Source organism: Petromyzon marinus, chromosome 46, assembly GCF_048934315.1.
Source record: "Petromyzon marinus isolate PM22_M1 ecotype Great Lakes invasive population chromosome 46, UKy_Petmar_22M1.pri1.0, whole genome shotgun sequence".
Classification (NCBI taxonomy): Eukaryota; Metazoa; Chordata; class Hyperoartia; order Petromyzontiformes; family Petromyzontidae; genus Petromyzon; species Petromyzon marinus.
In genome coordinates, this window is record NC_133712.1 from 14,112,956 (window position 1) to 14,138,753 (window position 25,798).

At 51.1% G+C, this 25,798-nt stretch overlaps 1 protein-coding gene and 1 long non-coding RNA gene across 2 annotated transcripts; one reads left to right on the top strand and one right to left on the bottom strand.

The window, feature by feature from the left end:
* Window positions 1-1,690: 1,690 nt before the first annotated feature.
* On the bottom strand, window positions 1,691-5,761 carry LOC142931003 (uncharacterized). The gene is made up of 2 exons (XR_012947002.1): window positions 5,661-5,761; window positions 1,691-5,423 (listed from the first exon to the last, which is right to left on the bottom strand). It is a non-coding gene; the product is annotated as an uncharacterized LOC142931003 (long non-coding RNA).
* LOC116952327 (ETS domain-containing protein Elk-1-like) lies at window positions 5,418-25,728 on the top strand. Its single transcript, XM_032971573.2, has 8 exons — window positions 5,418-5,837; window positions 13,756-13,923; window positions 14,422-14,630; window positions 15,050-15,712; window positions 15,971-16,204; window positions 17,122-17,325; window positions 17,931-18,050; window positions 18,318-25,728. The coding sequence occupies exons 3-8, from the start codon at window positions 14,424-14,426 to the stop codon at window positions 18,411-18,413; spliced, it is 1,524 nt and encodes a 507-aa protein (XP_032827464.1). The 5' UTR covers window positions 5,418-5,837; window positions 13,756-13,923; window positions 14,422-14,423; the 3' UTR covers window positions 18,414-25,728.
* The last annotated feature ends 70 nt before the right edge of the window (window positions 25,729-25,798 follow it).

A 25,798-nucleotide genomic window follows, 5' to 3' on the forward strand; every position in this document is an offset into this window, starting at 1 on the left:
TTCGCGATGCACGCTTGAAAATTGCACGCAGTGGAGAGACGAGACGACGATTTCGCGAGAGCGTCCACAGGAGATGGGAGCGACCCAATGGGCTCGTGCGCTGCAGCGGAAGCGAGACGGGGGCGGTAGCAGCGCTGGCTCGGGGGAGGCGCTCTTCCAGCAGTGGATCGACCACGGCGATGTCACCTTACGCCTCACCGGCGCACTGATAACAACCGGCGCCTCGCAGCAAAGGGCCCCCTGAGTTGGGAGTACCTACTCAGGCGCCGCTTTGCTGTGCGGGATTTAGATCTTCCCTTGATGTTCTGCACGGGTTTCCTCCGGTTTCATCCTCCCATAGCTAAACCCACACACAGTGGAACTCCCTTTCGTCTAAATATCCCAATGCTGCAAAACTCCCTGGGCCATCGCTCTCGGCATCTCACAGCGACAACAGCTATCGCCCCCCCCTTACTGCGTAAAACTTGACAAGAACCTCCAGAAAACGTCTCGGTGAGGCTTTTCTTGGTAACCAAACGAAAGAAAATCCGTTAATAGCACGGTGGGCTTTACTTGGTATAATAAAAAAATTAAGTTTTATTTGTACATTTTTAAAAGTGATTTGTTTTACCTTTCCTATACTTTGCACTCCTATATTATTGTTTTTGCATCGTTTGTTGTCGCAACGTTCTGACCCGGCCCCTGCTGCACGTCTGTGAAGAAGAGCTGTCTAGCTCATCGGATTGCTCCAGCTACAAACAAACATTCTGATTATACTATTTAATTCTTTCGGTAAAGTCACGTAGGTATAAAATAAAATAAATCACGGCGTCTCACATTGACGTGCTAATCTGTCACATTTACATTTACGTGCTAGTTCCGTCTCTAGCTCCGCCCAATTACCCTTAGGTTGAGCCCACCAAAATCCTATATCGACTCTTGTTAGCAGCAGCTTTCTACTATGTCAGCAGTCCTCCTGCCGTGTCTGTTACACCTGATGACGGCCGCTTGTGTTGCGATCGAAACGTCGTGATTTGTTTTATTTTCTACCTACGTGACTTTACCGAAAGAACCAAAGAGTGTGGATTCCTGCAGTCACGAAAGCTTCAAATCAAGATTGAAACATTCTGATTCTGAACCCCGTAACGACCCCGACTTGATGGCGGGGGGGGCGAGTAGCCCCGCCCACGGCGCCTTGCGCCCACCCCCGACTTGCACCCCCCCCTTCTTGCACCCCCCCTTCTTGCTCCTCTTCTTCCCCCCCCCCAATATTGCCCCCCTCCCCCAATTTGTTTACTCCCCCTTATTGGCACCCCCCCTGTTGACCCCACCCCTTGTTGCCCCCCCCTTCTTGGCCCCACCCCCCCTCTTCTTGGCCCCACCCCCATTCTTGGCCCCACCCCCCCTTCTTGGCCCCACCCTCCCTTATTGGCCCCACCCTCCCTTATTGGCCCTACCCCCCCTTATTGGCCCCACCCCCCCTTCTTGGCCCCGCCCACATTGCTCCCATCTAAGGCCGCGCCCCGTTTCCGTGCCGTCACGCGACGCGCAGTTGTGGGCGGTGACGTCACGAGACCCCCTTCCCAACTCCCCTCACGCGCGCGTTGTGCGCATGCGCAGAGACCCGATGACACGCGTTCACTGTGTTGTGCGTGGATCGATATACTGTATAGATTCTCTGTATGTTCACACGGCCAGTTTAAACGTAATCGTGCGTGCAATGATTGACTTTATTTACGATAAATGGTCTCGGATGCGCTCGTGCAAACCCAGCGATACACTGTAGTCTCCGCACGTCCCGTCAGAATAAATTCCGAAATCGAATTGTAAATACGGAATCGAGACGTCTGTAATGTATCGTGGATTTGAGATTAATCGCTACAGTTAACAAATCGATTCTCTCGGTTCAGATACAGTACATTAATCGAATAATCTTATAGTGGCACGAATCGATTGTTTTAGATTCATGGCAAGCAAGCTCCTGATTATAAGACGTACGCTGTAATGTTATACAAATTTGGTAACTCATGCGTACCGGATTACAAGACGCACCCAGTAAAGTTATACAAATCCGGAATCTCGTACCGGATTAAAAGACGCACCCGGTAAAAGTTATACAAATCCGGTATCTCGTACCGGATTATAAGACGCACCCGGTAAAGTTATACAAATCCGGTATCTCGTACGGGATTATAAGACGCACCCGGTAAAGTTATACAAATCCGGCATCTCGTACCGGATTATAAGACGCGCCGCCAACGTTTGCTTTAGTCACGGGGGGGAGGGAGGGTCTGGGGATAGTGCGACTTATAATCGGGATGACTACTGTATATATGTTTTTTTTTTACGCAAGCGTGCTATCTGTGATTGTGCATCGGTTCGATTTATAACAAAAATTTAAATGCACAATGCGAAGTCCATCCTCGGATCCCAATGCGCGATGCATGGAAAGCGGGAAACTAAAACAACAAAACCAGGGGACAACCGAGCAAATAACAAAAAGGGAATGTTCCGTTTGAAGAGATGGGTTTTCAAAGCAGACTTTCAAATATATCTACAGACTATTCTAGATTTAAAGCTTTCGTGACTGCTAGGATCCATACTCTCATACTCTCTGTCCACACGTGTGCCGCTGGACAGGAGGTGAAGACAATGAGAGGGGGAGAGAGGGGGGGGGCTTTGCGGACGTCACCGGTATCGTCACAACGGGGAGGGGAGGGGACGGGGGGGGTTTCCCGCCTTCTCTGAATTGCTATTGGTTGTGGTTGAATAGGGAGGGAGGAAGGCTGCGGGGTTAACGACCATCGATTACGAACGCGTGCACGGGCACAGCATCACGGCACAGCATGGACCACCAGCAGCTCTGTTGTTGATGCTGTTGTGTTTGTTGATGCTGATGTGTTGTTGATGCTGTTGTGTTTGTTGATGTGCTGTTTTGTTGTGGATCCTGTTGTGTTGTTGTTGTGTTGATGCTGTTGTGTTGATGCTGTTTTGTTAATGCTGTTGTGTTTGTTGATGTGCTGTTGTGTTGTTAATGCTGTTGTGTTGTTGATGTGCTGTTGTGTTGATGTGCTGTTGTGTTGGTAATGTGCTGTTGTGTTAATGCCGTTGTGTTAATGCTGTTGTGTTGTTAATGCTGTTGTGTTGTTGATGTGCTGTTGTGTTGATGTACTGTTGTGTTGTTAATGTGCTGTTGTGTTAATGCTGTTGTGTTAATGCTGTTGTGTTGTTAATGCTGTTGTGTTGTTGATGTGCTGTTGTGTTGTTAATGCTGTTGTGTTGTTAATGCTGTTGTCTTGTTAATGCTGTTGTCTTGTTAATGCTGTTGTGTTGTTGATGTGCTGTTGTGTTGTTAATGCTGTTGTGTTAATGCCGTTGTGTTGTTAATGCTGTTGTGTTGTTGATGTGCTGTTGTGTTGATGTGCTGTTGTGTTGTTGATGCTGTTGTGTCGTTGATGCTGTTGTGTTGTTAATGCTGTTGTGTTGTTGATGTGCTATTGTGTTGATGTGCTGTTACGGGGTGAGCAATAAGGTCTGAATTGGTCTGTAATAAGGCAGGCAGCACTGATAAGGGTTGACAGGTATGCAGTGGTGAGTGTACTAGTGGTGAGTGTACTAGTGGTGAGTGTAGCAGTGGTGAGTGTAGCAGTGGTGAGTGTAGCAGTGGTGAGTCTAGCAGTGGTGAGTGTACTAGTGGTGAGTGTACTAGTGGTGAGTGTACAAGTTGTGAGTGTAGCAGTGGTGAGTGTACTAGTGGTGAGTGTAGCAGTGGTGAGTGTAGCAGTGGTGAGTGTACTAGTGGTGAGTGTATTAGTGGTGAGTGTAGCAGTGGTGAGTGTAGCAGTGGTGAGTGTAGTAGTGGTGAGTGTACTAGTGGCGAGTGTAGCAGTGGCGAGTGTAGCAGTGGCGAGTGTAGCAGTGGTGAGTGTAGCAGTGGTGAGTGTAGCAGTGGTGAGTGTACTAGTCGTGAGTGTAGCAGTGGTGATTGTCTATTTGTGTGTTTCTCCCTTTGTGATGGGACTTTGTAGGATGAACTTTGAGATGTATAAGGGGCACGGGGTCACCACTAAGGTCTGAATTGGTCTGTAATAAGGCAGGCAACACTGATTAGGGGTTGACAGCTGTGATGTAAACTTGTGTCCACTCGCGTATTGTGTTTGTCTAAAGCAGCAGTGCTGTTACACACTTTATGGATTGTGCATTCATATTGTGTAATAACACACACATGAATCATAATGTCCATTGTGTCGTTTGTGTCCTATAGCATTCACGTATTTGTTTACCAATGTGTTTGTCACGCGGCACTCATTTAGCAGTGAATTAACAATAAACCATGCATGCACACAATGTAGTGTACCTTATAGTGTACCTCTAACACAATCATCGTTATCATATGGGAATTGTGTGTTTGTGTACTATACAGCATTAGGAGCTACCTGCAGTGTTGTTCGATTGCATTATCAACATTCTGTTGTTGTGTATAACAGCGATTGACCGCAAATACCCCAGCAGCAGCACCCCTATACCAGTTGCAATTGTGCTGTGTTGTGTATATGTTGTGTACATGTTGTGTACATGTTGTGTATATTATTCACAACGTATTAAAGCGATTACGATTGTTGTATATAACAGCGATTGAACGTATATACTCCAGCAGCAGCACACCTATACCAGTGGCAATTGTGCTATGTGTTGTGTACATGTGTATATGTTTTGTATATGTTGTGCATATATTGTGGATATGTTGTGTATATTATTCACAACATATTAAAGCGATTGCGATTGTTGTTGTTGTGTATAACAGCGATTGAACGTATATACCCCAGCAGCAGCAGTACACCTATACCAGTGGCAATTGTGCTGTGTGTTGTGTACATGTTGTGTATATGTCATGTACATGTTATGTATATGTTATGTACATGTTATGTATATTATTCACAACTTAATAAACCGATTACGATTGTAAACGTATGTTGTTGCTGTGATAGAAGCAGAGTGGTGAGTTTGTGTGAGTATTAGTGGTGGTTGTTGTTGGTGCGAGTGGTGGTGGTGGTGGTTGTTGTTGTTGGTGCGAGTGGTGGTGGTGGTTGTTGTTGTTGGTGCGAGTGGTGGTGGTGGTTGTTGTTGGTGCGAGTGGTGGTGGTGGTTGTTGTTGTTGGTGCGAGTGGTGGTGGTGGTGGTGCTGGTTGTTGTTGTTGTTGGTGCGAGTGGTGGTGGTGGTTGTTGTTGTTGCTGCGAGTGGTGGTGGTTGTTGTTGTTGGTGCGAGTGGTGGTGGTGGTGGTTGTTGTTGGTGCGAGCGCCGCCCCGAGTCCACATCGCGCATCGCCGCCGTCGCCGTACGAGTAGCAGCAGCAGCAGGAGGAGGAGGTGGTGGTGGTGAAGGAGGTGGAGGAGGTGGTGGTAGGAGACGGAGCGCCGTTGTCACCCGCGGAGTCAACACGCGCTGGGAGGAGGAGGGGGACGGGGCGACATACTCGAGGCCGGGAGATCCCCGCATCGAAACGCAAGGCGAATTAAAGGGGGGCACGGAAGCGGAGGGAGGAGAGAGACGCAGCAGCAGCAACGTGGTGGTGGTGGTGGGGGAGTGTTTGACAGCTCAAGATACCCAAGTCCGCACGGTCGTTATCGTCGACAGAAAGCCCCACTGTGGGGACCCCCCCACCTCACCTCACCCACTCACCCGCCCCGGGACCCCTTCGGGAATCTTTCAGGGATCACCCGGCGACCATATCGAGGGTTGCCCCCAGCAGTCACCCCGGGGAGAGGTCGGCGGCGGCGGCGGCGGCGTCGGCGGCGTCGTCTCTACCCGGGGCCATGCGGCCCTCGCTCAGGGCACGAGGAGGACCCTGAGCGCGAGGTAAGGGGACCCACCCCGAGCAACGGGGGTACCACGGGGATGAGGGTCTCGCTGTGGGCACCCCCTTCCCCGGCGTCGTGGGGTCTTGACCCCCGCTGTGTGAGCGGGGGGCAGCAGCAGCAGGAGAAGCAGCAGGAGAAGCAGGAGGAGAAGCAGGAGGAGAAGCAGCAGGAGAAGCAGCAGGAGGAGGAGGAGAAGCAGGAGCAGGAGAAGCAGGAGCAGGAGAAGCAGGAGGAGGAGAAGCAGGAGGAGGAGAAGCAGGAGGAGCAGGAGGAGAGGGCCGCGACATGGAGTCGGAGCCCGCGGCTTGGGCGTGGGCGGCGAGTACGGGGGCGGTATGGGGGGTGACAGGAGTTTGTGTTGTGTGGGGTGTAGTTGTGTTACAGGTGTAGTTGTGTTACAGGTGTAGTTGTGTTAGAGGTGTAGTTGTGTTGTGTGGGGTGTAGTTGTGTTAGAGGTGTAGTTGTGTTAGAGGTATAGTTGTGTTGTGAGGGTGTAGTTGTGTTAGAGGTGTAGTTGTGTTGTGTGGGGTGTAGTTGTGTTAGAGGTGTAGTTGTGTTACAGGTGTAGTGTTACAGGTGTAGTTGTGTTAGTGTTAGGGGTGTAGTTGTGTTAGAGGTGTAGTTGTGTAGTGTGGGGTGTAGTTGTGTTAGGGGTGTAGTTGTGTTAGAGGTGTAGTTGTGTTACAGGTGTAGTTGTGTGGGGTGTAGTTGTGTTAGAGGTGTAGTTGTGTTAGAGGTGTAGTTGTGTTAGAGGTGTATTTGTGTTAGAGGTGTATTTGTGTTAGAGGTGTAGTTGTGTTAGAGGTGTAGTTGTGTTAGAGCTATAGTTGTGTGGGGTGTAGTTGTGTTAGAGGTATAGTCGTGTTAGAGGTGTAGTTGTGTTAGTGGTATAGTTGTGTTGTGAGGGGTGTAGTTATGTTGTGTGGGGTGTAGTTGTGTTGTGAGGGGTGTAGTTGTGTTGTGAGAGGTGTAGTTGTGTTAGAGGTATAGTTGTGTTAGTGTTAGGGGTGTAGTTGTGTTAGAGGTATAGTTATGTTGTGTGGGGTGTAGTTGGGTTAGAGGTGTAGTTGTGTTGTGTTAGGGGTGTAGTTGTGTTAGAGGTATAGTTGTGTTGTGAGGGTGTAGTTGTGTTAGAGGTATAGTTGTGTTGTGAGGGGTGTAGTTGTGTTAGAGGTATAGTTGTATTAGGATTATAGTTGTGTTAGTGTTAGGGGTGTAGTTGTGTTAGGGGTGTAGTTGTGTTAGAGGTATAGTTGTGTTAGTGTTAGGGGTGTAGTTGTGTTAGGGGTGTAGTTGTGTTAGAGGTATAGTTGTGTTGTGAGGGGTGTAGTTGTGTTAGAGGTATAGTTGTGTTAGTGTTAGGGGTGTGGTTGTGTTAGGGGTGTAGTTGTGTTAGAGGTATAGTTTTGTTGTGAGGGGTGTAGTTGTGTTAGAGGTATAGTTGTGCTAGGGTTAGGGGTGTAGTTGTGTTAGAGGTATAGTTGTGTTGTGAGGGTGTAGTTGTGTTAGAGGTATAGTTGTGTTGTGAGGGGTGTAGTTGTGTTAGAGGTATAGTTGTATTAGGATTATAGTTGTGTTAGTGTTAGGGGTGTAGTTGTGTTAGGGGTGTAGTTGTGTTAGAGGTATAGTTGTGTTAGTGTTAGGGGTGTAGTTGTGTTAGGGGTGTAGTTGTGTTAGAGGTATAGTTGTGTTGTGAGGGGTGTAGTTGTGTTAGAGGTATAGTTGTGTTAGTGTTAGGGGTGTGGTTGTGTTAGGGGTGTAGTTGTGTTAGAGGTATAGTTTTGTTGTGAGGGGTGTAGTTGTGTTAGGGGTGTAGTTGTGTTAGAGGTATAGTTGTGTTGTGAGGGGTGTAGTTGTGTTAGAGGTATAGTTGTGTTAGTGTTAGGGGTGTGGTTGTGTTAGGGGTGTAGTTGTGTTAGAGGTATAGTTGTGTTGTGAGGGGTGTTGTTGTGTTAGAGGTATAGTTGTGTTAGGGGTGTAGTTGTGTTAGAGGTATAGTTGTGTTGTGAGGGGTGTAGTTGTGTTAGAGGTATAGTTGTGTTGTGAGGGGTGTAGTTGTGTTAGAGGTGTAGTTGTGTTGTGAGGGGTGTTGTTGTGTTAGGGGTATAGTTGTGTTAGTGTTAGGGGTGTAGTTGTGTTAGGGGTGTAGTTGTGTTAGAGGTATAGTTGTGTTAGTGTTAGGGGTGTAGTTGTGTTAGGGGTGTAGTTGTGTTAGAGGTATAGTTGTGTTGTGAGGGGTGTAGTTGTGTTAGAGGTATAGTTGTGTTAGGGTTAGGGGTGTAGTTGTGTTAGAGGTATAGTTGTGTTGTGAGGGGTGTAGTTGTGTTAGAGGTATAGTTGTGTTAGGGTTAGGGGTGTAGTTGTGTTAGGGGTGTAGTTGTGTTCGGGGTGTAGTTGTGTTAGAGGTATAGTTGTGTTGTGAGGGGTGTAGTTGTGTTAGAGGTATAGTTGTGTTGTGAGGGGTGTAGTTGTGTTAGAGGTATAGTTGTGTTAGTGTTAGGGGTGTGGTTGTGTTAGGGGTGTAGTTGTGTTAGAGGTATAGTTTTGTTGTGAGGGGTGTAGTTGTGTTAGAGGTATAGTTGTGCTAGGGTTAGGGGTGTAGTTGTGTTAGAGGTATAGTTGTGTTGTGAGGGGTGTTGTTGTGTTAGGGGTGTAGTTGTGTTAGAGGTATAGTTGTGTTAGGGTTAGGGGTGTAGTTGTGTTGTGAGGGGTGTAGTTATGTTGTGTGGGGTGTAGTTGTGTTGTGAGGGGTGTAGTTGTGTTAGAGGTGTAGTTGTGTTAGGGTCAGGGGTGTAGTTGTGTTAGAGTTATAGTTGTGTTGTGAGGGGTGTTGTTGTATTAGAGGTATAGTTGTGTTAGTGTTAGGTGTGTAGTTGTGTTCGAGGTATAGTTGTGTTAGTGTTAGGGGTGTAGTTGTGTTAGGGGTGTAGTTGTGTTAGAGGTATAGTTGTGTTAGGGGTGTAGTTGTTTTAGGGGTGTACTTGTGTTAGAGGTATAGTTGTGTTGTAAGGGGTGTAGTTGTGTTAGAGGTATAGTTGTGTTGTGAGGGGTGTTGTTGTGTTAGAGGTATAGTTGTGTTAGGGTTAGGGGTGTAGTTGTGTTAGAGGTATAGTTGTGTTGTGAGGGGTGTAGTTGTGTTAGAGGTATAGCTGTGTTAGTGTTAGGGGTGTAGTTGTGTTCGAGGTATAGTTGTGTTAGTGTTAGGGGTGTAGTTGTGTTAGGGGTGTAGTTGTGTTAGAGGTATAGTTGTGTTAGTGTTAGGGGTGTAGTTGTGTTAGGGGTGTAGTTGTGTTAGAGGTATAGTTGTGTTGTGAGGGGTGTAGTTGTGTTAGAGGTATAGTTGTGTTAGGGTTAGGGGTGTAGTTGTGTTAGAGGTATAGTTGTGTTGTGAGTGTAGTTGTGTTAGGGGTGTAGTTGTGTTGTGAGGGGTATCGTTGTATTAGGATTATAGTTGTGTTAGTGTTAGGGGTGTAGTTGTGTTTGGGGTGTAGTTGTGTTGTGAGGGGTATCGTTGTATCAGGGGTGTAGTTGTATTAGGGTGAGGGGTGTAGTTGTGTTGTGAGGGGTATCGTTGTATTCGGGTTAGGGGTATAGTTGTGTTGTTAGGGGTATGGTTGTGTTAGGGTTAGGGGTATAGTTGTATTAGGGGTGTAGTTGTATTAGGGTTAGGGGTATAGTTGTGTTAGGACAGGGGTATAGTTGTGTTAGGGGTATAGTTGTGTTAGGGTTATAAGGCTATAAACATAACGTGGTTAGGTGTATGTAGGTAGAGCTATGGTTATAGGGTCAGACTTATCCCATATCCATAACGCTAACCTGTAGCTCGAATTCTCACCTAGCCCTACTGTACATACAAGGTTATGGTTAAGTTAACGTTAGGACTACAGAGTTACTGTTTCAGGTATCGTGGGGCTGGAGTTCGAGATATAGGGCTAATATCAGCGAATTGGGGTTAATGTTAGTACTTGTAGGGTTAGCGTTGTAGGCAGCGTAAGGTTTGAGCTGGGTAAGGTTAGGGCCATAGAGTCCAGGCTATAGGGTAAGAGGTATAGGATCGGGCCTGTAACTCTCACCTACAGTGCTAGGCTAACCCTACAAGTGAACACGGTAGGCTCCGGCCCTGTGCCATTGGTGCGACAACCCCCAACTCGGTTTCACCAAACTTAATTTTGTAACAACAAAAAATGTTGCACGCAATAATAGTCAGGGCAGGGTCACGTTTGTGTTAGGGTTAAAGTAGTGCGTAGTTGTTTGGGTCTATCGGCTATGGGGTTAAGGTTATTGGGACTGTGTACAGCATTACCGGAGTCCTTTCCCTACTGTATCGTGTGGTCTGGTTAGGGGTACGGCAGGGTGAGGGCATTAGAGTTAAGGTCTAGGTTGTAGGGTTAGAGCTTTGGGTATGGCAGGGCTAGGTTATAGGGTTAGAGCTCTAGGTATGGCAGGGCTAGGTATATAGGTTATGGGTATGGCACGGCTAGGTATATAGATTCAGGGTATGGCAGGGCTAGTTATATAGGTTATGGGTATAGCAAGGCTCGGTTTATAGGTTATGGGTATGGCAGGGCTAGGTTTATAGGTTATGGGTATGGCACGGCTAGGTATATAGGTTCAGGGTATGGCAGGGCTAGGTATATAGGTTCAGGGTATGGCAGGGCTAGTTATATAGGTCATGGGTATAGCAAGGCTCGGTTTATAGGTTATGGGTATGGCAGGGCTAGGTTTATAGGTTATGGGTATGGCACGGCTAGGTATATAGGTTCAGGGTATGGCAGGGCTAGGTATATAGGTTCAGGGTATGGCAGAGCTAGTTATATAGGTTATGGGTATAGCAAGGCTCGGTTTATAGGTTATGGGTATGGCAGGGCTAGGTTTATAGGTTATGGGTATGGCACGGCTAGGTATATAGGTTCAGGGTATGGCAGGGCTAGGTATATAGGTTCAGGTTATGGCAGGGCTAGGTTTATAGGTTATGGGTATGGCAGGGCTAGGTTTATAGGTTATGGGTATGGCACGGCTAGGTACAGTGAGGGAAAAAAGTATTTGATCCCCTGCTGATTTTGTACGTTTGCCCACTGACAAAGAAATGATCAGTCTATAATTTTAATGGTATGTTTATTTGAACAGTGAGAGACAGAATGAAAACAACAAAATCCAGAAAAACGCATGTCAAAAATGTTATAAATTGATTTGCATTTTAATGAGGGAAATAAGTATTTGACCCCCTCTCAATCAGAAAGATTTCTGGCTCCCAGCTGTCTTGTATACAGGTAACGAGCTGAGATTAGGAGCACACTCTTAAAGGGAGTGCTCCTAATCTCAGCTTGTTACCTGTATAAAAGACACCTGTCCACAGAAGCAATCAATCAGATTCCAAACTCTCCACCATGCCCAAGACCAAAGAGCTCTCCAAGGATGTCAGCGACAATATTGTAGACCTACACAAGGCTGGAATGGGCTACAAGACCATTGCCAAGCAACTTGGTGAGTAGGTGACAACAGTTGGTGCGATTATTCACAAATGGAAGAAACACAAAAGAACTGTCAATCTCCCTCGGCCTGGGGCTCCATGCAAGATCTCACCTCGTGGACTTGCAATGATCATGAGAACGGTGAGGAATCAGCCCAGAACTACACGGGAGGATCTTGTCAATGATCTCAAGGCAGCTGGGACCATAGTCACCAAGAAAACAATTGGTAACACACTACGCCGTGAAGGACTGAAATCCTGCAGCGCCCGCAAGGTCCCCCAGCTCAAGAAAGCACATATACATGCCCGTCTGAATTTTGCCATTGGACATCTGAATGATTCAGAGGACAACTGGATGAAAGTGTTGTGGTCAGATGAGACCAAAATGGAGCTCTTTGGCATCAACTCAACTCGCCGTGTTTGGGGGAGAAGGAATGCTGCCTATGACCCCAAGAACATCATCCCCACCGTCAAACATGGAGGTGGGGATGATGTTCTTTTCTGCTAAGGGGACAGGACAACTTCACCGCATCAAAGGGACGATGGACGGGGCCATGTACCGTCAAATCTTGGGTGAGAACCTCCTTCCCTCAGCCAGGGCATTGAAAATGGGTCGTGGATGGGTATTCCAGCATGACAATGACCAAAAACACACGGCCAAGGCAACAAAGGAGTGGCTCAAGAAGAAGCACATTAAGGTCCTGGAGTGGCTTAGCCAGTCCCCAGACCTTAATCCCATAGAAAATCTGTGGAGGGAGCTGAAGGTTCGAGTTGCCAAACGTCAGCCTCGAAACCTTAATGACTTGGAGAAGATCTGCAAAAAGGAGTGGGACAAAATCCCTCCTGAGATGTGTGCAAACCTGGTGGCCAACTACAAGAAACGCCTGACCTCTGTGATTGCCAACAAGGGTTTTGCCACCAAGTACTAAGTCATGTTTTGCAGAGGGGTCAAATACTTATTTCCCTCATTAAAATTCAAATCAATTTATAACATTTTTGACATGCGTTTTTCTGTTGTTATTCTGTCTCTCACTGTTCAAATAAACCTACCATTAAATTATAGACTGGTAATTTCTTTGTCAGTGGGCAAACGTACAAAATCAGAAGGGGATCAAATACTTTTTTTTCCCTCACTGTATATAGGTTCAGGGTATGGCAGGGCTAGGTTTATAGGTTATGGGTATGGCAGGGCTAGGTTTATAGGTTCAGGGTATGGCAGGGCAAGGTTTATAGGTTGTGGGTATGGCAGCCAGGTCACCTCGGCCTAAACCCACTTGCATCCACAAATAAATTCGGCATTACGAAAACATCAGCGTGCGTTTGACATCACCAGCACAGCGGCGGACGTGCGCGTGTAGTTTTCGACACACCGCTCTGACGGGTGTTGTGCTGACCTTAATACCTTAATAGATGCTCACTTACGGATTACCGTCTGCAGGGCATTGTGCGTTGGGTACCGTTTGCATACCGCCTACTCAATTAAGAGATTTTGTGAACCTGAACGTGGTTTCTACGGTGATATTTTATTTAATGGTTACTGTGGTGGTGCTACTTGGTTTCGTTGCTAAGGTGATGCTCCTTGGATTTTTTTTCCCCACGGTGACACTGTTCGGCATGGTTGCTTTAGCGTTACTCCTTGGCGTCGTTCCTACTGAGATACTGCTTGGCGTTGTTGCCATGACGATGCTCCTTGGTTCTGTTGCTATGGTGTTGCTATTTAGCTTGGTTGCTATGGCAATGCTTCTCAGAGCGGTTTCCCTGACAACGGAAAGGGAGGGAGTGTGTGACGTTTCAAGACGTCATCGTTTCGGCCGACCCTGAACACCACACATCGTCACATCACGTTGCCACGCATCATCATACCTCACAACAGTCCTAACATCACATATATATAATGTATCATTATAACACGCATGTTTGTGTACCTGTGGCTAACATACCCTGCGAGGTTGACTCAACTTGAATTGAGTGCCTGATGCTGTGTGTAAACAACACTGGAAATCAAAGGTGGCTAGGCATGTTGTTGGCCACCCACTCCCTCATGTGCTGTGCCGGACTTCATAGGTGCCCACAAACAGCACTTGCCCCAATAATCTGTTAAAGGCTATATGGGGGGTCTTTGTATGTTTGTTGGGAGCGGTTGTGAGCCCTCTGCACTTTAAACCTGGCGACCTGAGTTCGATTCATACTCATGGCCACCATCAGTGACAGTGAATATCTGATCCGGTCCTTGGCCTCTCCAAGGTCAATTCAGCCTTGTATGAGAACCGGGCGCGGTGTGTAAATATCAACCTTGGCGAGGCAAAAGCGGCTGAGCGCATAGCTGTACACGCCACCCCGTCGTGTGCCGGTACGGCCTTCAAAGACGCTCGCTCGCACCCCTTGCCCCTACATTTTAAGTGAGCTTCATGCAGGATCTTTTATCTTTGTGTTCTCGTGCGAGCAGTGAGACCCCCACTGCCGTGGGGGGCGAGGGGCCCCGCGTCCAGAGGGAGATGACCGTGGGGGCGGTGCCCTGAGCAAGGGAACGGTGGTGCCCCGGTTGACGCCGATGGGAGCACCACCAGGGCTGCCCGGATCGCGTGACTCCGCTCTCAGCGCCGGCCCTGTGCAGGTGAGCTTTGATCAGTCCACCGCTGGACGAAGGCCTCTCTAATCTGTTGCTATGTCTCACGCTCCTGCAATGTAATAATCGATCCGAGCACCTTTACACTGAGCTGATTTCATCGCTCCATCTCCTCGTCGGGACCTTATCTTATACGTGTTCCATTCCTTGGTTGGCACTGTGGTCGTTTGTTCCATTCCTTGGTTGGCACTGTGGTCGTTTGTTTGCGTGTGTCTGTAGTTAATCCGGTGTATGTACATGTTTGGGAATGCATGTGTGCGTAGTTAATTGTTGCGTGTGGGGAGTGGTAGCTCAGTGGTAAGTGCACTGCTCTACGAACCCGGCGACTAAGTTCGATTCCGGCTCGCATCCAACACCAGTGGCGATTATCTGAACCAGTCCTAGGCCTCCCATAGGTGGACTCATTATTAAATGAAACATCAGCACTGGAGATAAATAGGGAATAAAAATGCGGCCAGCACTTGCTTCAACAGAGTGTGTGTGTAGGAATGGATTCGACCATCACACTGTGGCAGTTCCTGCTGCAGCTGCTGCTGGACGTGCGGAACCAGAACCTCATCGCGTGGACCTCGTCAGACGGGGAGTTTAAGCTGCTGCAGGCCGAGGAGGTGGCACGCCTGTGGGGGCTGCGCAAGAACAAGACCAACATGAACTACGACAAGCTCAGCAGGGCGCTGAGATACTACTACGAGAAGGTGGGGGGACACGGGGACATGTCACAGGGAGACACAGGAATACTGGGACAGGGAGATACAAGATCAGAAAACGAGACCAACGTGACGAGTAGATACTTGTACAAGAAGGTAGGGAGACACGGGTACACTGGTGGGACATGAGGACAGGGTTACATGGGGGTACACAGAGACATGGTGACACATAAACACACAGATAGAGTAACGTAATTTATGAGCCCGTGAAATTCAATTTATTGAGACAATGAATGTCCAACAACCAGAGAATCCAAGGCTACCGGTAGCAGGGCACGTGGTGGCACACCAGCACAATGAGTTAACTGGGTGTGTCAGTGTGGTGTGTGGCAATTTAAGTCTGGTGAATTTAGAGAGCTACGCGTGCCGTGTTCACTGAGTTGAGCGCCGTGTGTCGTGTCACATAGAACATCATCAAGAAGGTGAACGGTCAGAAGTTTGTCTACAAGTTCGTCTCGTTCCCCGAATCGGTGAACCTGGATACAGCGTCGCTCACGTCTGCCGACGCCGAGCGTGTCACGACCCTCCTACTGGAGGGCGCCAGCAAGACAGGGCCTTCGGGGCCCTCCACCATCTCCTCCAGCGTCGCCGCCACAGCAGCTGGGCCCACTCAGCCGCCCACCGTCGTCATGGGCAACGGCGCGGTGACGATGGCCGGGGTGGCGGCGTCCGCCGGCGTCACCGACTGGGGGGGCGTGGTGGACGGAGGGGCACGGAGATCCGGCGGGAAGGTGGGTGGGGGTGCCGTCGCGTCCGCCGGCGGCGGTGGTGGCGGTGGCACCTCCGGCTCGGACTACAAGACGTCGGGGCTGTACTCCACGTTCACCATCTACTCGCTGCAGGCGGCGCCCAGCGCCGTGCAAACCAGTGCCGCCCAGCAGCCCGCCGCGCCGACGCCAATGTCGCTCCCGGTGCAGCAACCGGCCAAGACGGTGCCGCACGGGGTAGCGCAGTCCTTGGTGGTGCAGGAAGGCACCGAGCGGACTGAAGGGGAAGCGCCCCTGCCGCACGGAGCCTCCGTGCCAGCTACGGTGCACTTGGGGGCTCACGAGGTGCAAGGCGAAAAGAGGGTAAGGGCACGTTCATTCGCTGTAGTGGTTGTGATGTGGTCCTCGATGGTGTATGAATGTGGGTTTGTGTTGCTGTGTGTTGTTAGGATAATGATTATGTAATGGGGTAGAGGTTGTGATGTTTGTTGGTAGTGGTGAGGAGGTGATTACGTAAAGATGTGTTATCAATGCGCGGAGGAGATAGTATCGATGTGGATTTGATTGTTATGCATCATGGCAACCACTCGTGTTTTTTCGCCTGTTGTTGACTGCATTCAGAACCCCAAGGAGGAGGAGGGGTGCATTGCCGTGGATGCGGTTGACGTGGAGATTGTGGTGATGCGGCCTGAGTCGTCACCGGGTACCCCCGAAGATGAGGTGGGGCCGTCGCTGCCCATGGTGGTCGTGAAGGAGGCACCCTCCCAATTCTCAACGGGCGCCCAGCTGACCCTGGTGTCCGCGGCGAGCACGCCCATCACTACGGCGACACTGCAGTCATCCGGCATCTCCCAGGTGAGGGGTCGCCATGGCAAAGCTTGCTAAGTGCGGATACCACTTCGCCCCCGCCACCACAATAACAAGCGTATAATAATAGCGACAACATAACAACTCAACACATTGGTTTTCCCAGCCGATATTCTATATTTCGTCGTAAAATCCCTTCACGACCCAACACAGCCATACAAATCACATTGTCACGCGGTGTACAAGCGTTTAACTACGCGCCGATTATGAGCGGTTTAGCTCACGCACCGTGGGCGAGAGAGAAATCCTCACGGCCAGATTTCGAAATTAGATTCGACTTTTTGCATGAAACTGTGTCGAGTGTCTTCCAGAAAATCCATTAAGTTATGGATTTTAGTCTCAACGTTAGTTTTTTACTCTGATTTATATTCGCTTCATTGCATCGTAACTGCTTTTGTTATTTTAGCGATCCAGGCCACTCTTGCCAATGAGACTTGTCTCTTGGGTGTCTCACTTTGAGTTTATTGACAACAGAGTTTATTTGATTTGTTACACAGATGGTCCCGTTCAGCCAGCTTCCCCGGCTATTTTAGATGGGAGATCTTCGCGGTTTCACGAGAACAGCAGCAACAATAAAATCGCGGATAAAAACATGAACGTTTGCCGAAAACAATTACGGGTAGTCTTTCAGCGATATTGCACAACCAACAAACTATGGTCATAAACGAAACGCACACAAATCAAAAGAACAGTGCAAAATACAGGATGGAAGCAAGAGGTGCAAAAAATAGTTCGGTAAAGGTGCAAGCAAGTATCGCGCCTGGTTAAACAGGATCAGCTTGAACACTCGGACATGGGTTGATTTAGATTTGATGGGTCGTTAATTGCATTGGTAACCTAAGGCACTCACCCCCCCCCCCCCCCCCCCCGGTAACCGTCGCCATGTCATCGCTGTTGCACCGCAGATGGCGATGAGCCCATCGTCCCCAGAGGGGGGCGAGGCCCCCCGCGTGAAGAGACCCAAACCCCCCCAGCCCCCCCTGCTCATCATCTCCGAGTCGGATTCGTTGAGCACTGTGGGGGGGCTCTCCAGCGCGGGGTGCCGCACCCTCGACATGATCCCTAGCCCCCTGATGCCGTTCACTACCGGGGCATCGCTGCTGGGGCAGGTCAGAGGGCAGCGCTGCCCCATCACACTCACCACACTGACCACCACATTGACCACACCACCACATTGCCACACTGACCAGACTCACTACCACCTCACCACCATCACCACACTCACCAACATACTGACTACAACCACCACACTCACCACCACACTGGCCACACTCACTACCACCTCACCGCCATCACCACATTCACCACCACACTCACCACCACCCTCACTGCACTTAACACTACCCTCAACACCACACTCACCACGCACACCATGCTCACCACACCAGACCCACCCCTGACGTTTGAAACCTGACGTTTGGATCATTGTGGTTAGTGGTGCTAGTGACAATAATATTGTGGTGGCGACTGATGATAGTGGTCGATTACTGACTGTTGAGATGGTGCGATGTCATGGTGATGGTGACAATGGCAGTGGTGATGATCGTGGCGATGTGATGGTGACAATCACAGCGGTGATGATGTTATTGTGATGGTGATGATGACAGCGAAAGCAATGATGATGTAAGGGTGACGGTGACAGCGATGACAGTGGCAATGTGATCGTGACTGGCAGCGGTCATGGTGGTGATGTTCCTGTGGGTGCGATCCTCAGCCTCTGTATCTGACGCCGTCGCCGCTGATCCCATCGGGCAGCATCCACTTCTGGAGCACGCTGAGCCCCCTGGCCCTGCAGAGCCCCGCTCGCACGCAGGCTGGCAACTCCTCCTTCCAGGTGAGCGTTCACTCACCATTGAGCTCACCGCCCAAGCCACCAGCCATCAATCACTCGTTTGCCACACGCCACTTGTTGGACGCTTCACACGCACGCACGTGGTGCATCGTGCACAACACAGCTCGCACACGGGCAGGGAAATCCCTCTAGGTGAGCGTTCAATCACCACTCAGCTCACCAACTACACACTATAATACACTGCATGCACACTCACCACTGTCTCACCTCTGCCTCACCACCCCCACCCCCCACCGCCGCCGTGTGTAGTTCCCGTCTGCAGGATCCATGGCGACTATCCCCCTGGCGACGCTGGATGGCCTCTCTACCCCCGTGGTGCTCTCTCCTGGGCCGCAGAAAAACTAACTTCGTCACACCTCACCATCATCATCATCACCACCACTACCACCACATCATCTTCACCATAATCACCGTACTCACTTATCTTCACCTTCACCTCTTCACCGCTACGTGCTCGGCCAACTTTTTGGAGATGTGGAAATGAGGTTTGGTGATATCATAAACCCTCATCATTGTTCTCACCGACATCATCGTCTTCATCATCGTCAGTGTCTTGTGCCACCGACTCCCCCTCCTCCTCACGGCTCTGTCTGTCGTCCATAGAGGACGGACGTCAGTCATGGACTTGCCGCTGACAATCCAGTTCTGGGTTTGAGCCGGAACCCAGCCTCTTCTGAGAATCTGGTTATGGGTTTGAGCTGGAATCCAGGCTCCTCAGAGAATCTGGTTCTGGCTTTGAGCCGGAAACCCAGGCTCCTCTGAGAATCTAGTTCTGGGTTTGAGCTGGAATCCAGGCTTCTCTGAGAATCTAGTTCTGGGTTTGAGCTGGAACCCATACATCTTTTCCACTGCGCCACCGAGCCATGCCAGGACAGCCCGGCGTGGCTCAGAAGGCGCTGGGTTGTTTTTCCACTGCGGGAGCCGAGCCGCTGACGTCTTGTGGCTGCGCACGCTTCACGATCCCAGGCATTGGCCCTGCTTGGCTCAGAGCCAGACGTCCTCTTGTGAGGCCTGCGCAGTACAAGGTGCCCCGTGCTGGCTCGGATGTGTCAGTGGAAAAGGGGTAACAGGTTCCTCTTGACAATTCAGTTCTAGGCTTCATCTGGAACCCTGGCTTCCTTTGACTGTGATCGCACCTCTCCTGCCAACTCAAGGAAGCTTCGTTTTGAGAAGATGTGGAGACGAAAAGAAGGAAGCCGCTTTGTGACTCTACTGTGGACAGCAAGCGGATTTTTTGAAGGAGGAGTTAAACAAATCCATGTGCCAACGACAACGTATGTGCCGCCTCAGACATTGAGACCCAGTCCAGAAGAACGGGGGACGTCTGGTGCGGAGATGGAGTAACATTTTTGGGCCCACTGTATAGAGTGACACTGCGGTGGTGTGTGTCTGCAGTGCCACTGCGGTGGTGTGTGTGTGTCTGCAGTGCTACTGCGGTGGTGGGTGTGTCTGAAGTGCCACTGCGGTGGTGTGTGTATGTGTCTGGAGTGACGCTGGTGTGAGTCTCCAGTTAGACTGGGACTCTGCGAGGAGTGACACTGGTGTCGTAGTATTCAGGGTCGTTGGGCCCAATGTGTGAAGTGTCACTGGGGACCCATTGTAAAGCGACGGGAGTCACCGAACTACAGAGGTAACCCTTGGAAGAGAGGGCCATCAGGTTAGAGGGCAAGGGAGGTGATGGTGAGGGGGAGGTGGGTGACCACCTTTGGTTTGATTTGGAACCGGGGGCTGTGGTGGGAATCCGTGTAAAAGGGTAGAGAGGCACAGGCCGCCCGTTTCCCTCCGCTGGTAAGAAGTGCTGCCCCCCCCCCGCCCCAGGCCTGGAGTCGTCTTCGTGTGCTGGGAGGCGGGGTTAGGGGCGGTCACGGCTTTGGTTTCAGAATCTACGGGCATGACTCTGTGTGCCTCAAATTTCCACCACCACCGCCTCCACCACCGCCTTCACTGTGAGGGAGATTGTCAGGGGCAGGGCATTGAGCATGTGCCTCATTCCAGCGTGCTTGGTGTTCGAGCAGTTGTGTGTGTATGTGCGTGCCGGTTCCAGAACGTGTGTGGTTCCAGAGTGTATGTTCCAGTTCCAGAGTGTGTGTTGTTCCAGAGTGTGTGTTCCAGTTCCAGAGAGTGTGTGTTTCAGTTTCAGAATGTATGTTCCAGGGAATGTGTGTTGTTTCAGTTCCAGAGTGTGTGTGTTCCAGTTCCAGAGTGTTGTGTGTTCCAGTTCCAGAGTGTTGTGTGTGCCGATTCCAGAGAGTGTCTGTTCCAGCTCCGGAGAGTGCGCGTTGCGCGAGATGCTCCAGTGTGCGTCTTGTTATGGAACATGTACATTATTCTCTTAAAGCGTGTGTTGTTCCAGAGTATGCGTTCCCCTTTGCGGTCAGATAGAATGCCCCGTACGCATTGTGAGCATTTTTTAAGTGCGCACGCAGCGTTGTGTCCGTGCTGTTGGGAGCGTGCGTGTCCACTCGACGCGTGCGTTTCTGTTCCAGTGCCCGTGTCCCGGTGTGTGTTGCGTGTGTAATGCGCGCGTGTTGTCCCCCAGTGCCTGTGTGTTGCAGAGTGTGTGCGCGCGTGCGTAGTCACAGCGTGCCACACGCGCGCCGTGCATCCGAAGTCGATACGGCCCCGGCGTCACTGCTGTTTGTGCCGGCCGCTGTGGCCCCTGAGTTCTCTGCCGCCCTTCAGTTGGTGCTGTGATCTTGACCCTTGACTTCTGCCTTATAACTCTGACCCCCCCCCCCCCCCCCCACGTGCCCTGAACCCGCCCCTGTCGGATCGCACTGACCTGTGACCCTTGCACCACAACCCCAATCGTCTGCTCTTCTGCCATATGACCCTGTTGGGGGGTGGAGCGGTGGTGCAGCGGGTTAGCGCACTGCACTCTGAACCCGGCGACCCGAGTTCGAATTCCTGGCCACGGCCGATGCCGGCGGCGAACACCTGAACGGGGCCTGGGAGGGCGATTATCTGAACTTGTGTCCTCCCCCCCCCCTTTTCAAAAATCCGCACTGACCAGATTGGTGAAGTACGGTCAAACAACACTCACGACCCGCACAGCATGGGCAGTGGCCTGTAGCGTAGACGTGAACGCTCCCCTCCCAACTCTACAACCATACCAACTCCGGCAGCATTAACCCTCCGACCCCCTGCACTGTCACAGTTGACCCTCGGCCTCTGACACCCACAAACCCCTTCCTCCACACTCCTACTGTTTAGCCCCCCCCCCCCCCGCTTCACCCCAGTTGTGACGCTAATTTAAAGAGGTAATGCGTAACTTCAGAAGTTTCCTACGATGATTGTGAGGAATGAGTCTGTGAGTGGGTCGTTAGAGTGACCCCCACCTCTGAGGGTGGGGAGGGAGTGACCAGGTGACCCCTGACTTAACCCCCCCCCCCCATTCCTGTTGAACCCTGAACTCACCCAAAGTCCAGGTCATTGGGTCACGTGTGTTTTTGTCTAGAACTGGGAGACGTGTGTGGGGTGGTTACCTGGGTGGGTTCCGTGAGTGACATACTGACGGTCCGTGCTTGCTTTACTGCACTTAGCAAAATATTTTTATACACAATTTGCATATATACAAATACACGGTATATATATACAGTATATATATTTTACACAACTACGATCAGTGATAACGATGTTTTTATTGCTCTTTCGCTTCCTTAAGCGGGTCGGCGGCGTTGCGTCTCGCAGAGCTGCGCCCACACTCGGGACGCACACGGAGCCCCCCCTCCCCTCCCCGAGCCCCCACCGGCCATCGCAGTCCTCGCGATTGTAACTAAAGCTAAAGGCGCGGCCCTGCAAGTTTTCACTTACGCTGGCAAGAAAGAGCGTCCGCGAGAAGGAGCTCTAGAAAGCACCCCCCCCCCCCCCGCCACCAAGAGAGGGTATTTGGTCTACTCTTCCACGCTAACCATACGTCTTGGTAGTGGCGGGCGTACCCACACTTTACCCCACCACACACGACCTGCCGATCGACAGAGAACCTATGTCCACTGCTGGGTGGACAAAGGTGGTGGCGGCTGTGGGGGATGTATAAGAAATGTGCCCAATATTTTCAATTTCTCCGCCGGGCGATGGAATCAAACCGGTGCCCTCTGGATTGCAAGGCCTGCTGCTGCTGCTGCTGCTGAGCGTCACTAAAGTGTTGTCATTATAATTGTAGCTCGTGCATCACCGATGTGGTGATGAAGTGGTAAGTGCACTGGGCTCTGAATCCGGCCGCTTGATTTCGATTCCCGGCCACGGTTATGACGGTGGCGATTGGTGCTATCAACTGGTCCTGCGTGGTGGAGTTTGGTCAAACAAGCACGCACCTATGACCAGTGACCTAATCACAAAACTAAGCAGATACGCCTTCCACATTTGTCTTTGCACTTAAGAAAATGTAAACATTTTACACATCCCCATCAGCCACACGCACGGCCTTCTGGAAGTGTGGAATTTCAGCCGCATTGGTTCAACACGAGAAAACTCAGAATGGGTTTCCACATTCAGTGTCTCATCAGCAGAGTCGGGCTCGCTTGAGCCAACGCTGGTTAACTGCCGGATATTTAGAGGCAAGGTCTCTCTCGCTCTCTCTTTGTCAGACATGGGTCCTAGTTGGACGCAGATCCAAAATCAAATCGGCTCTTTGGGTTACTGCCCGTTTGCCTCCCAGTGTTGGCAGGCTCCTCGTCCCGGTTACTTGGCACTCGCTAGTTATGTTTGTTTTTTTTGCGCGCGCGTTTGCCCGCTAACGGCGCGGGTTATTCGTACTTTACTATTAATACTGATAATTAAGTTCCGTCGGGGTTTTTTTTTTAAAGATTGTTCGGACGGTTTCCGTTCCTTTTTGACGGTCGAGGCGGCGGAGCGGCGCGTTGGTGCCATTGCTGCCGAGTTCGAGGTACTGTTGTTGTACGTCGTCGTCGCGGCGATTGATCGCAGAGTGATTTCTGGTTTTTGTTGTTGTTGTTGGTTTTATCTCTTTACACCCAGCGGAAATCGTCGAGTAGGGAGTCTGGCGGAGGTTCGCTGTAGCCGCGATCTGTGGACTTCGCAGCTCTTTTAGAAATCAAAACGAACCAAAGAGAAACGTCATCGCTTGTGTGCGTGCGTGGGTGGGTGCGTGGGTGGGTGGAAGGTGAACGCGGATTTGTTTCGTGTTTTTTTTATGGAAATGTAAATTTGTGTTTTCCGGTTTTGGTCTGGTGTTTCCAGCTCACGGCAGGGAGCGTAGCTGTGCACGGGACGATGAGGACCGTGTGAATTGGGACCCTGGTCAGGACCTACTTGCTCCCATTGTCACCGCGGCCGTTGCTCAACTTAACAGGCAGATTTTTCGCAGGCGATGTCACGGATTCATTCATGATTTTTAGGTTCGGCTACGCAATGATGTGGTAAAATGTATGTCGCAAGACCCTCCGCCACGCAAACATAGCCCCGACGTGATGGAAGAGCATCGTGTCTAATTGTAGGGCTTCCCGACAAACAATTACCCAAATTATTTTGTGGCCAAACGCAAAGAGCCGACGATGAATTGTAATAATAGTCAAAATCGTTGCTGCGTGTCTCGGTTAGATAAACCGAGCCCCACCAAATCGGGTTGTACAACATGCCAGAGGAGTAACACTAATAACAATTGCAGTGATGCAACCTTTCGCCATCGACCACGGTCAATCCACTAATGGACGAATGCCTCAAATCCACGGCCACCTCTCGCGATCCAGCCGTGCAGTCCAACCCAGCAGCTGCACGCGAACCGATTCCCGTCGCGCCGTCTCCGATTTCGTCAGTAGCCGCTCCGTTGTGATTCTTGACCAATACAACGTGAGCGTCGATGGTCATCGCAGGACTGGCGTCACCTTCACCCAATCATCGTCTTTGCCGGGTTGCTAAAAACGAGTGCCACGTGGTGGGAAATCGTCCGTGGGTGTGAGTATGTACGCACCAGTCCGCGCCTCGATAAGGTCAAATTGCCAACAGGATTAGGACTTGCAAACTGATCGTGACCCTCGTCACGCAGGCAGACACGACGTGGACGATGATGTTGGTAATGATGACGATGGGAAGCCATGGGGAAGTGTGAAAGTTTTGACGCTCATCCCGAAATCTGTAGTTTCTCCCCGTGTTGGAAGACGCGTGGAGCTTGTTGCGTGAGTGCGCGGTCCAGCGTCGGAGCAGCGGTGACCTTCGCCAATCTGTCTACTCGTGTATAAGCCGTGGGTGTACATACTTCCCCTTTTGCTGCTGCCGCGTTCAGTGGCGAGGCGGCGCGACCCCCCCCCCCAAGCCCCAGCCGCTCGCTCTTCTCTCGTAGCCGCGCGCCGTCGCCCTGCTGCTGTGCACGGGGCCCTGTGTGTCGGGGGCATTGTTTTGACCACACTTCAACCGCGCACGCTGGCGGAAGGGCGGTGCCCAGGGCCGGTTCGGATTCCGCTCACGGCTCGTGTTGGCCGTGGCTGGGAATCGAACCGGGGTTCCGACCCCCCCCCCCTCCCCCCCTTCGGCCGTGAGTCCCCCAGCGTAAACGAAATTTTTGTTTTGCTTTCCCCGATCTATGGACCCTACGGATCGAATGTTTGTTCCCGACATTTTTGGTTTCCCTCCACCTATTTGTGCCTATGACCACATTTCACGGGGAATGTTCCCCATCGGAAGCTAAGCGGGGTAGGGGAGGGGGCCCCCCCGGACGGTGCGTGGGCAGTGCCCCCCCCCCACCCACTTGTCGGGTGCCACCCACCGGGCACGGCGAGGGGCGTAGACGCCACGTGTGGCAGAGGGGGGCCATGCAGCAAATGTAATTTGTTGCGCTTTGCACCCTGTGTAGCGAACGTCTACGTCTGGCCTCCCCGTCTACTTTCAGCTCGCACTGACCAGCGTGGTGAAGTATGGTCAAACAGCCCCCCCCCCCCACCCTCCTCGTGACCGTCACAGCGTGGGGAGGCCACCACATTTTGGGAGGTTGAAAAATGTCAAATTTTTAAAATGTTTTTTTTTCTAACTCGGCATCCAAATACAAACATTCTGTACGCCTAGTTTCATGAACGAAAAAAGTGAAATTATTAACCCACCCCCCTCCAAATTTTTGGGGGCCCTAACTAAATTAACGATGGATGTAGTGCTCTCAGTATGAGCATCGGCGCGACTCTATCTGTGCCAAACTGTGGCTGTGTAGAGCCTCGTCTAAGAACGTCGCTCAAACTCGCATTGAGAACATCGCCATGGAGTGAGACCGCCTCGTCGTGACGTCCCGCGAGGCAGCCGTAGGCGGCGGAGGAGGAGGAGGAAGAGGACGGTCCTGAGCCGGGATCCGTAGAGTGGCCGGGTGTCGATAGCACGGACGGCCGACATCCGAGAAGAATGGGGCGACTTCCCCACTGCGCTTAAAGGGGGCGACTCCTCCCGGCGATCACGATTCGCCGAAGACGAGCGGCAAACGCTGGGTCTTTACAGCGACCCGTGTCGTAGCTACGCGAGAAGGGATGTCAGTCTCCTGGCTCGCGTCTGCTGCACCCGATACGAATGAACTCTTTGACGACGACGAGGAGGAGGAGGCGGAGGTGGCGGTGCGGGAGACGCGAGGGGGTCCTCTGATTTGTGTTTTTTCTATCTCTGTGGGCGCGGGGGGTGCGCCCCCGCCCGGCAGCTGTGTTCCAATAAACTGCGCGACCCGCTCGCCCACACGCGTCGATCCGTCTCGTCCCCCCCCCCCTCTCTTCCCACGCAGCCCCCGAATTAGCACGGTTTGG

What these genes read in the sequence shown, in the direction of transcription:
- LOC116952327 (XM_032971573.2), top strand. Translation starts at nt 14,424, where the DNA reads ATGGATTCGACCATCACACTGTGGCAGTTCCTGCTGCAGCTGCTGCTG. An exon ending in TGAGATACTACTACGAGAAG is followed by an intron (nt 14,631 to 15,049) that starts GTGGGGGGACAC and finishes CGTGTCACATAG; the next exon opens with AACATCATCAAGAAGGTGAA. An exon ending in CTGGCAACTCCTCCTTCCAG is followed by an intron (nt 18,051 to 18,317) that starts GTGAGCGTTCAC and finishes CGCCGTGTGTAG; the next exon opens with TTCCCGTCTGCAGGATCCAT.